The sequence below is a fragment of the Symsagittifera roscoffensis genome, chromosome 1, assembly GCF_963678635.1.
Source record: "Symsagittifera roscoffensis chromosome 1, txSymRosc1.1, whole genome shotgun sequence".
NCBI lineage: Eukaryota > Metazoa > Xenacoelomorpha > Acoela > Convolutidae > Symsagittifera > Symsagittifera roscoffensis.
The window spans coordinates 19,382,727-19,395,264 of NC_087062.1; the positions used below are offsets into that span (position 1 = coordinate 19,382,727).

Consider the following 12,538-nt stretch of genomic DNA (forward strand, 5'->3'; position numbering starts at 1 on the left):
GTTAGAACACCTAAATTTGGCGCTTATAATTAAGTATAATCTTTTTAAAAGTACAATTATAATGGTAATGTAATCGATTATTTTTTTTTACTGAGTGTGGGTGCTCTTATCAGTATATCGCCCAAAAGTCCTGTCAACCTTTGAGTTGTTCAAAGTAAGTTTTTTGATCAAAAACTACGTTACAATTTTTCAAAGTTATCTTTGAGAAATTGAAAAAACTTTTGAAATCAATTTCACAACAGTAGCTATGTAGAAAAAATTTTGAAAAAGCAGTAGCTATGTTTATTAAACTTGATCTGTTTGGCTACTAGCTCCATAATTTATCAGTGTCGTGGTATACCGCGGTGAATCTTTGGTCTGTGGCTCCTAATCTATATTGAAGTCGAGCTGATAAAAATTGCGTCACGAAATCTAATTACGAATCTCTAAAAAAGCAGTAAAATAGTTTCAGCTTCTTCCTGCCTTGAATGTTGCTTAATTATCTTCAAAAAGACTTTTTGGCTCTTTTCCAGTTTTCCATCCTCCTCGAAAAATTACAAAACAAAACTTCTCAAAAACTGTTCACACGGCATTTTGCATGTTAAAAATGCCGTAAACATTTGTTCACCTGTTCAAGCTCACACGTTTTAACGCAGTTTATAACATAAAAAGTCATTTTAAGTAGACTTTCATATATTGAATTTCAGAAAATATCAAAGGGGGGAACTGGAAAAGAGCCGATTTTTTTTTGCAAACTTGTACAAAAGATTGTCCAAACTGCATTAAAAATTTGAACTGGTTTTATTAAAAAAATGGTGCTAATGTAAAAAAGCTTTAAGCCGATCTGACCAACTACGGCCAACAAAGCTACAAAAAGTATCAATTTACTCGAGAAGTTGAACCAAAAAGATTGATGATGACACAAAAAACTCACGTTCTTGAAAACATGGATTAAGCAGATTGTTTTAGCGAAACCTTGACAGTTTGAACTTTCCTTCAAAATTTTTGATACTACTACTGGATAAAACTTAATAATTTGAAAATGATCCTTCTGAATTTATGTAAAATACGAAGTGTAAGAAATACGATTGGAGAAAAAATATTTTAATTCATCCCACATGTATCAATTCTGAGTTGAATTAGTTTGTCGTCTAATAGAACAAAAAAAGTGCGCTTTTTTAATGTAATTTTTATGACTGTCAAGCAAATTTTTTTTCCAGCTGTCTAAATTTAGCATAAATATTCATCACCTTTCACTTTTGGCGGCAAATTTTCTTTTTATCTTCCAGAATTGAAAGTCATATTTTGAAGTCATTGCTTACGCGTGAACAAATCAATTCATTGTCAATCATTTTTCAGTTAAATAGTTAATTTTTTTGGAGAAAATCATCAATCAAAATGGGAAAAGACGGTCAGTGTGTGCCCGGTGGTGACGCTAAGAGGTTCATCTGTTGCCATCCATATTTGGCAGGGGCTGTGTGGCTTCCTACTATTGCCACTGGAGCAGCTTTGGCCGTGGACTGTGTCTGCTGCTGTCTGGAATGTGGGCCGGAGGGAATCAGGGTTAGTTGTGAGTTCCACGAGCAAGGTGTTTAACTTATCTTTCGAGCAAACCGTCGGACCACCAGAGGTTAAAGTAGAAAAGGGTAGAATGACAAAGGGTAGATTGGAATAAGGTAGACTATCATGGAATTTTTTCCAGTTTTTTCCAGTTTGTTCCTTCAAATTTTTTCAGTTTTTTCTAATTAGTCACGCTTAAAAGCTGGCTTAGAAAATGATTTCCTAATAGTAGTCTTGCTTCTAGAAAGTTTTTCTTATTGCGTCATCTTTATTGCATCAGAAGATGAATAGCGAGATTAAAAACAAATAAAAACCTCAAATTGAAAACAAATATTTTCTCAAATTGAAAACAAAAAAATCGACCTTTTTTTTACTTGGACCAAATTGGTTTTCTGAGCTCTCTTAAAGCTCTACAAAGACCGTGCTTTGGCCAAATGTTATGCGCCGCAGGCAAATTTTTGAAAAACAGGCCAAAAAAGGCGTTTTTAGGCATTTTTTTGGAAAACTTTGACCAAAAAATTGCGTTTTTTCGGCGCGCGCTTCTCCCTCAAAATTAGAAAATTATGGCGCAGAAGGCGCAATTAGAAAAAAAAACATTTAGAGTCAGCCAGCCAAAAATGGATGTCTCAAAATAGTACAAAGGGAGAATTTTTGGGACGGTAGGGAGACGAATCCCTAAGAAAAAGGCGTACGCCCCCGCCTTCTCCCCCCCCTAAGTCCGCTGGTGCAAAGAACCGTCAACCCAAATGCGCAGTAGAAAAAAAAAACATTTCAGTTGATCAAAAAGTTGAAAAATAGCAAAAAACCAACTATTCAAATTTGGGGAAAAGTCTAAAAAATTATCTAGACAAAGTTTCGAGATGCAATCTTTTCTCAATCTTATCTTCAATGACCTATTTTTTCAAATTTCTCAAAAATTTTTTATCAGTTCAATAATTTTAATCTTATATTTTCTAATCAACAACATCACGGCTGCTAGTTTGTCGAAAACGTCTAAATTATACGGACTCTGATAACTCTTAAGTGTTTACTTAGCCGTTTTGGACTGGGTTGGTCAAAACCAATCATGCTCGGTCAAACTTCATCCGACATCCTTTTGCTTTGGTCAAATATAGCCATTCGTTTTGTAACGAATTGGTCGAAACGTGGCGTTATAAGTAAGGCCAGTAGAATCTACTAAGCAATTGTCAAACCTTGTAATTTGTTCTTAGTCCGGATGAGAAACACGCTTTAGGAAGAATTATTTTTTAAAATTGAACATAGATTGCTTGATTTCTCAGCAACTTTAACCATCTGATACCCTGGCTTGAGCAAAAATGCTAGTCATACAGTTTTCATATCTGGAAAAATGCTAGTCATACTTTTTTCATGCAACTCCAAAAGTACAGAAAATTGCATGAAAGGTCTATGATCAGTGATTTTTCAAATGTAGAAACTGTATGACTAGCATTTTCAACTTTATGACTAGCATTTCTAAACGTGGAAACAGTTGACTAACAACTGTATGACTAGTCTCAGTTCTGTCTTAAGCAAATGATATACTGAAAGTATCAAACCTTTAAATAACGGCCAAAATTTTTCAACGGTATTTTTTTTGATTTTTTCACCCCCCAACGCCCAAAGTTCTAAATTTTCTATCTTTACAATTGTCTTGCGTGTTACTATGGCAGAATGCGTAATGTTAAGAAGTAAGTTATGAAGAACAGAATTGTTCACAGTAACTAGGATGAGAAAAACGCTTAGAAAGAATTATATTTAAAAATTGAACATAGATTTCTTGATTTCTCAGCAACTTTAACCATCTGATACCCCGGCTTGACCAAAAACGCTAGTCATACAGTTTTCATATATGGAAAAATGCTAGTTCTACTCTTTTCATGCAACTCCAAAAGTACAGAAAATTGCATGAAAGGTCTATGATTAGTGATTTTTCAAATGTGGAAACTGTATGACTAGCATTTTCAACTTTATGACTAGCATTTCTAAACGTGGAAACAGTTGACTAACAACTGTATGACTAGTCTCAGTTCTGTCTTAAGCAAATTATATAGTGAAAGTACCAAACATTTAAATAATGGCCAAAATTTTTCAACGGTACTTTTTTTTGACTTTTTTCACTCCCCAACGCCCAAAATTCTAAATTTTCCATCTTATCAATTGTCTTGCGTGTTACTATGGCCGAATGCGTAATGTTTAGAGGTAAGTTATGAAGAACAAAATAGTTCACAATAGTTAGGATGAGAAAAACGCTTTAGGAAGAATTATAATTAAAAATTGAATAAAGATTTCTTGATTTCTCAGCAACTTTAACACTCTGATACCCCGGTGTTTCCACCTGTGTTCGGTCTGTGGTGGGTCGGTCGAGTATATCGTCGGTCTTTAGATTGGCTGTATGTATCTCGGTTGAGAACACGATTGTTCCTAAGTCAAACTTGTTTTTAAATGATGTTCTGGACATGAACTTAATTAGACTTTGGCCAGAATTGACTTCTAACTTCTGGCAAGCGTGATATATATATTTTTTCCTTCAATAATTATCGAAAATCATTAAGAGGAAACAACGGAATAATATCTGTTTCGGAACAAACTTAACAAGTTTTAAACGAAATCGAAATCGAAATCGAAAGCGACTTTATTGTCACTACTTTCGCCAATCAGTGGGGATTTTCACGCTTGCCAGAAGTTAGAAGTCAATTCTGGCCAAAGTCTAATTAAGTTCATGTCCAGAACATCATTTAAAAACAAGTTTGACTTAGGAACAATTTTTATCCGGTTCAAATCAAGTGTATTCCAAGATTTTTAGTAGTAAAGTACTTGGAACGACCGGGATTCGAACCGGCGACCTTTCGGTTTCAGGTCAAGTACGTTACCACTAGACTAGCTGGTCTTGATATGCTTTCATTTTAGTTTCAATCTTGAACATCCTCGGGCCCCAACGGAGCGAGAACTGGGGCGAGTTTAACAAGAGGTCGGGTTAAATATCCTGTTGCGGTTTTAAGGCGTGCGGAACGGGCGGTATTGTCTTTGCCATAGTTAAGCGTTTTGACGCGAGCGAGAGGGTAGTAACCACGCGAGCGAGAGGGTAGACTAGTGGTCAAACAAGTGAACAAAAATGCCCAACGTTTCTCCGAACTCCTACGGATTGTTACGTGAAAGGGTCCGAAGTAATCGACTCCGCAATTGTTGAAGGGCGCTTGGCGGTATCCAAGACGCTCAATTGGCAGATCAGACATGAAAGGGGTGATGACTTTCAACTTTCGCTTTCGGCAGTTTTTACAATTAAGTTCGATGTTACGAAGCAATGATCTTAATTTTAAGATTGCATATTCTATCTGGATGACAGATCCTAGGTAGTCAATTGACTGATGCTCATGTTTGTTATGTTGATGAGCCACAAACAATTTGACGAATGGATGACGGCCATCAAGTATGATGGGATATTTATTTTTAAAATCGAGTGCAGAGAGACGACTAATGCGTCCTATGGATCTCAGAAGTCCATCGGTGTCAATGAATGGGTAGAGAGTTGCAATGGGGCTTACATTCTTAACATATTTCTCAGAACTCAATAATTTGTACTCTGAGGGGAACGCTTCTTTTTGAGAAAGAAGAAACAACATTCGTTGAGAATTATCTATCTCAGACGGTTCAACGATATTAGCGATTGTTCCACGGAAACGATTAAATTTAGGATTTAATCGGAGGATGAATGCTACTACGCGCAATAATTTCAGAAACAAGCTGTAACGTTTCCACTTAATGACGGGTTCAGGGACTGACGGATTGTTTACAAAATTAGTGGCAGTATCGATGATATCATCGATAGGACCTTTTAATTTTATTTTTGTAATTACATCGACATTTGATCGAAAGGGCCAATCACTGGTTCTGAGGAAGCTGGGACCTTGAGTCCAGCTGCTGTCCTTCAAGGCTTCAGCGGCAATACCTCGAGTACCAGTATTAGCTGGGTTGTTTTCAGTATCTACGTGACACCATTCGTCGACAGTGGTAACTTCCAGTATTTCGCCTACTCGATTAGCGACAAATACTGGCTGCTTTGCAGTCGAATGGAGCCATTGTAGCACAGTGGTGCTGTCAGTCCACATGAAGACATCATTTATAGGGATCGAAAGTGCTTTCATGATATCTATTTTGAGGCGTGTAGCAAGCAAAGAAGCTTGCAGCTCTAATTTTGGGATGGAAATATCCTTCATTGGTGCTACGCGGGCTTTACACAAAAGAAAGGCAAGTTTTGTCTCATGTGTATCAATAATGCGCGCACGGAGAAATCCAACTGCACAGAAGACTTCCTGTGAACTGTCACCAAACATATGGAGTTCAATTTTGTCAAATGCGGATGGAAAGTAGCATCTCGGTATGATCAGTTGACCCAGGATGGGTAGACCAGACCGCCAGTCGAGGAATTTGGCATTCAATTCCAAAGGAAGTGGGTTATCCCATTGTTGACCACTGATTCTCCAAATCTCTTTAAGAAGTAGTCGGGCTCTGACAGTGTACGGAGCGACTAACCCAATAGGGTCGAAAACTGAAGAGACAAAACTTAGAATTGTACGTTGGGTAACAGTATCCTTCAGTTCTCTGTTTACACCTCGACTAACTACCAATGTATCGAGAACGTGATCCCATTTCAAACCTAGAACATGCGATTCTTGACCTTCACTATTTAGAATCTCCTTAACTTGACTTAAATTGTCGCTTGACGTACATAACTCTTTCCGAATCTCTTTGACATTGCTCACGAATTTTGTCAACTTAAATCCTCCTAACTTAAGTAGTTCTACAAGGTCCTTACTTAATTTTAATGCCTGTTCAGGTTCGGGAAACGAGTCAAGATAATCGTCCATATAGAATTTTTGCATCACGGCTGACGCTGCGTCGGGGAACAAGACTTGATTCTCGCGAGCTGTCTTTTGAAGAGCAAAATTAGCACATGTGGGCAATTCACGAGCTCCGAAAATGTGTCGCGTGTATTGATACGTTACCACATTGGTTGTGGGATCCTCCCGCCACAGAAAACGAAGTGGCAGTTGGTCGATTGGGAGAACACCAACCTGAAGGAACATGCCTTCAAAATCAGCTGATACTGCATGTTGATGTTGACGGAATCTCATTAGGACGGCCAGCAGATTCTGAAGCAAATCTGGGCCAACCAAAAGAGCTTTATTAAGTGACGATCCATGAAATTTGGCTGCACCATTTAGGACGCGGCGGACTATTCCAGGTTTATTTGGATTAATCACGGGGTGATGAGGAAGATATCATTCCCTAGCGGAACGATTTGTGCAGTCATGTGTATTCACTTTGATGACGTAACCTTTGTCAAAATCTTCTTGAGTGATTTTTGCGTATAAAGCCCTGAGGTTTATGTCTTTGTCTAAACGTTTTTCCAGAGATTTAAGTTGTGCTAAGGCGGAGTAGTAGTTGTTGGGCAACTGTGAGTGGTCTTCGGCCCAAAGCATCCCAACGGCGTATCTATCACCATCATGTATAGTTGATGCTTCTAAAATTTTATTCGCCCTTTTATCGTCTGACGATCGGGCATCTACTTGTTTATACGTACCGTATGATTCAAGTTCGTACCAAGATTTGACCTGCTCTATCAAACTTACATCTTCGATGTTACAATGCAAGCATGTTGATATCAGGCCGGTGGAGGCAGGGAGTGGACCACTTAAGACCCATCCAATTGGGAGGCGAACGGCGAAGGGTGATTTTTGGCTTTTATCCTGGCAGTATTCCAGAGGACAAATGTACTCATAAACATCTTGACCTAAAATCACTTCGACATCAGCGTACCGAAATTCGACTGAATCAATTGGTTCCAAGGGAGAGTATTTCTCTTGCAACCTATGAACGTTAATTATATCTGAACCTATGTAAATGTTGTTTTTTACTTATGCACAAACGGTGAACGAAATATCTGGATCAAATTCAGAAGAAACGTTCAAATCAATTTGTTCTGAAGTAATATCTTCGGAACAATTGGCACCATTGACAGTCAAATCAGTTTTCCTACCTGTCAGATTGAGTCTGCGAGCGAGTTCAGGTGAAATACAAGAGTGACTGCAAGCTGTGTCACATAACACAAGTGCGGTGATTTCAGAGTCATTTGATGATAATGTGAGATTTATAAGTGGCATCAGTCCTTTTAGATTCATAAGGGATGTCCCACAAGTATTGTTTTGCGCCGTGGGTCTAAATGGAGTTTGAACTGCGGGAGTGGCTGCAGTTGTGTGCGGTGCATAACCAGATTGATTATTTGTAGGGAAAACCCGTTCTGCGCTGTGCAGTAACACATTATGAGCGTTCTTGCACCGTGGTTTAGGACAAGTTTTGGGCTTGGGACATTTCCTAAACATGTGATTTCCTTGAAAACAAGAAAAGCAAAGCTTATTTTCAGCGCAAAATTTAGCACGCTGTGTTGGAGTTTTTTCTTTAAAAACTCTACATTTAAAAATTGAGTGTTTGCCTTTACAAACTAAACATGGACTATATTGAATATTTGCGTCAAACTTAGCTTGCGAGTTTGCGGCAAACATTTTAACATTGGTTTTTGTCCGAACCGAATAATCCTGATTTCTATTGTAATTTGATGAAGGATGCATACGTTCATGCGCTTCAGCTTTATCCTCCAGCCAATGATTGAAATCAATAAAAGACGGAGCATACAAACTCCGTTTTACGGTGTGGAACGACCAAGACTCTTTCATATTAGGTGGGAGCTTCTCTATTGCTTTATCGAGAAGTGTTGCACTTTCAAGATCTGCGTTGTAATGTAAAGATTTGAACACTCCAACTATGCTTGCTATCATGGATGCAAAACTTATGATGCTGTCGGAACTATGCATCTTAACGGGCGGTGAATTATAAAGTTTGTCCAGATATGCACGTATTATGATTTGAGGTTGGCCAAATTTTCTCAAGTTTCATGAGAGCATCTTTGTACATCGTACCACTATAGGCAAACTCAGCTATAGCAGTCTCAGCTTTATCTTTGACTAATGATTTAAGGTAGTGCAGCTTAACATCATCTGACAAGTTTTGAGAGTCCACAGCACTTCGGAATTGTCCAATCCATTCAAACCACTGAAGTGGACACCCACCGTATTTCCTAAGGTTCCGCGGTGGTAAGGGATCCTTACGGTTGAAAGTTAGTATTTCTTTTAAATCTTCAAGGGTTACTGCATTAGGTGGTGGTTGAACTGAGGTTGAAGCGAAATTGTGTGGCTGAGGAACAATTGATGTCGGATAAGCTAAGGCACTATGTGGATAGCTGGGGACTTGAGACAACTGCTGTATTGACACTTGCGCTGGGTTATTGTAAAACACTGTCCCTCCAACAGTGCACGGGTATTGTGAAAGTGGTGGTTGCACTATTGGTGTGACAGTTTGAACGGTATTTAACGCCTGGGGTACTGTAGAATCTGATGCGGTAAATGGCGCGGTGGTTGGAGGTGCCATTCTCCAGGCATTCATATTGGGTATATAACGAACTGGATGTGGATGGTTGAAGGATGGTTGATTTGTTGAAACACGAGTTGAGTTATTAATACTCGCTGGTGGAGCAGTAATAGGAATCAGGTTCACCGGCTGGGTTGCCGTATTGACTGTTGTATTAATTGGGACAGAAGCATGTAATGTGGGGACTATTGCTGCTGGCATACGTGGAATGAAAGGAAGCAGGGGGGAACGGTGCGGGGGTGGTGGCGGCGGCGGTGGGAGAGGTTGAGAAGGAATCTTCAAATTATGAACGGTAGATGATACCACCGATTGTAATGGTAGGCAAACGCTTGGGTTGCTACTGGATGGAAAAAGGTGGACGTTTATTAGATCAACCGTACTTGGTGGTAGAGACGAAGAAACCAAATTGGCGATGCCCGGAGGTTGAGGTTCTTGTCGGGGAACAATGGTTATAGTTGATGCAAGTTCCGACGAATGTGTATCGAGTGCTTCATCTACCCAATCTTTTGTTCGGGTTTCAGATACAACTTGTTATGTTCTACTCGAAGGCAGAGCGGTTTTATTGATGTCAGTATCAGTGTCCGAATCATCATCCATTAACTCTGTTTCAACTATTTTGGCCTCATTGAGCTTTCGTTTGTTCTCCTCAACAAGTGTCTCAAGAGCCAATTCGTTTTCTTTTTCTTTTAGGCGGATACCTGTTTTATTTCGTCGCTCGATTTCAAGACGTCGCAATTTTGTTTTTTCGAGTTCGCGTTTGCGCTGACTGGAAGTCATTGAAGACGCTCTAGAGTGCAGGGAACTATATCGGGTGGACCGGCTGACAGTTGAAGCAGCTCGCGATGCTTGCGGGTCAGCATCTCCAGTCTCTGGAAACAAAGTTTTCGCCATTTCCAAGTGCTTAATTGACAATTCCAGCATTTCATCTCGAGCGCAAGTAATGCTGATTAACCAAGTGTCAAGATCAGCGAGAGCACTGCTAGGTTCTAGCGTTTTTTGAGCAAGAATGCGAAGGTCGTCGTTTTTCCTTATTGCGTTTTCTATTGCTATTTGGCACTGCTGGATAGACTTTTCAACTTTGACTGTCCTTACATTTGCAAAGAGTGAGTCCGTCAAAACACCTAGACAGCTTCTGAGCTTGCTTATCTGTCATGACTTAGCTTTAAATAAAGGAAAAGCGGGTGGTTGTGAACTATCGAAAAAGGGGATTAAAAAGTCAAGTGTCATGTCACTCTTCACACCTGCTCAGAAAAACCGGAGTTGCAAAAAAGAACGTCACACTTTACTTTACAAAGGGGGTGGGGAAGTTCACCTTTACGATTTAGAGCGAGCGGAAATAAATTTTAAAAAAATTTAAAAAAAAAGGAAAACAGTAATTTAGAATTAAATTACAAACTGAAATACATTGACACTACAAAGGGTTACTGCATTAGGTGGTGGTTGAACTGAGGTTGAAGCGAAATTGTGTGGCTGAGGAACAAATGATATCGGATAAGCTAAGGCACTATGTGGATAGCTGGGGACTTGAGACAACTGCTGTGTTGACACTTGCGCTTGGTTATTGTAAAACACTGTCCCTCCAACAGTGCACGGGTATTGTGAAAGTGGTGGTTGCACTATTGGTGTGACAGTTTGAACGGTATTTAACGCCTGGGGTACTGTAGAATCTGGTGCGGTAAATGGCGCGGTGGTTGGAGGTGCCATTCTCCAGGTATTCATATTGGGTATATAACGAACTGGATTTGGATGGTTGAAGGATGGTTGATTTGTTGAAACACGAGTTGAGTTATTAATACTCGCTGGTGGAGCAGTAATAGGAATCAGGTTCACCGGCTGGGTTGCCGTATTGACTGTTGTATTAATTGGGACAGAAGCATGTAATGTGGGGACTATTGCTGCTGGCATACGTGGAATGAAAGGAAGCAGGGGGGAACGGTGCGGGGGTGGTGGCGGCGGCGGTGGGAGAGGTTGAGAAGGAATCTTCAAATTATGAACGGTAGATGATACCACCGATTGTAATGGTAGGCAAACGCTTGGGTTGCTACTGGATGGAAAAAGGTGGACGTTTATTAGATCAACCGTACTTGGTGGTAGAGACGAAGAAACCAAATTGGCGATGCCCGGAGGTTGAGGTTCTTGTCGGGGAACAATGGTTATAGTTGATGCAAGTTCCGACGAATGTGTATCGAGTGCTTCATCTACCCAATCTTTTGTTCGGGTTTCAGATACAACTTGTTATGTTCTACTCGAAGGCAGAGCGGTTTTATTGATGTCAGTATCAGTGTCCGAATCATCATCCATTAACTCTGTTTCAACTATTTTGGCCTCATTGAGCTTTCGTTTGTTCTCCTCAACAAGTGTCTCAAGAGCCAATTCGTTTTCTTTTTCTTTTAGGCGGATACCTGTTTTATTTCGTCGCTCGATTTCAAGACGTCGCAATTTTGTTTTTTCGAGTTCGCGTTTGCGCTGACTGGAAGTCATTGAAGACGCTCTAGAGTGCAGGGAACTATATCGGGTGGACCGGCTGACAGTTGAAGCAGCTCGCGATGCTTGCGGGTAAGCATCTCCAGTCTCTGGAAACAAAGTTTTCGCCATTTCCAAGTGCTTAATTGACAATTCCAGCATTTCATCTCGAGCGCAAGTAATGCTGATTAACCAAGTGTCAAGATCAGCGAGAGCACTGCTAGGTTCTAGCGTTTTTTGAGCAAGAATGCGAAGGTCGTCGTTTTTCCTTATTGCGTTTTCTATTGCTATTTGGCACTGCTGGATAGACTTTTCAACTTTGACTGTCCTTACATTTGCAAAGAGTGAGCCCGTCAAAACACCTAGACAGCTTCTGAGCTTGCTTATCTGTCATGACTTAGCTTTAAATAAAGGAAAAGCGGGCGGTTGTGAACTATCGAAAAAGGGGATTAAAAAGTCAAGTGTGATGTCACTTTTCACACCTGCTCAGAAAAACCGGAGTTGCAAAAAAGAACGTCACACTTTACTTTACAAAGGGGGTGGGGAAGTTCACCTTTACGATTTAGAGCGAGCGGAAATAAATTTTAAAAAAATTTTAAAAAAAAGGAAAACAGTAATTTTAGAATTAAATTACAAACTGAAATACATTGACACTACAAAGAATATCAAAGGTTCTTTGCTGCAGATTCGACAGCTAGGCGACGGTTGCGTTCGGCACGACGCTTTTTTTGAGAGGGTCGCTTTTTTTGTTCTTTATTTTTCTTAAGTTTGCCGTATTACTTCGGACTATCGAGAAAGACTGTAGTTCAAGGTCAGTTTCTTGGTGAATTTGGAAGTACTGACGGAGTAAGCGATTGTCTTTCTGCTTACGCTTAGAGATTATGTCGCAAGTCACGCTTAAAATTAAAATGCCCGTTGAACAAAGCAAATCGTAAATATTAGGAGTTTCGACTCGTTGACAATATACAATTGCAGCAATATTACTTTTGTAATAAAGCAGAATGTTGCGCAGTTCGAATTTCGTGAGTGCTGTATCGTTGTTCCTATTGTGCTT

At 39.7% G+C, this 12,538-nt stretch overlaps 1 protein-coding gene across 1 annotated transcript in view; it reads left to right on the forward strand.

Annotated features, from left to right (window-relative positions):
• The first annotated feature begins 1,308 nt into the window (after positions 1-1,308).
• LOC134851498 (uncharacterized) overlaps positions 1,309-12,538 on the forward strand; it is an 18,431-nt gene continuing 7,201 nt past the window's right edge. The window contains exon 1 of the mRNA XM_063867658.1: positions 1,309-1,542. Coding sequence (XP_063723728.1) covers positions 1,378-1,542 — 165 coding nt within the window. The 5' untranslated portion in view covers positions 1,309-1,377. The remainder of the gene's footprint in view (positions 1,543-12,538) is intronic.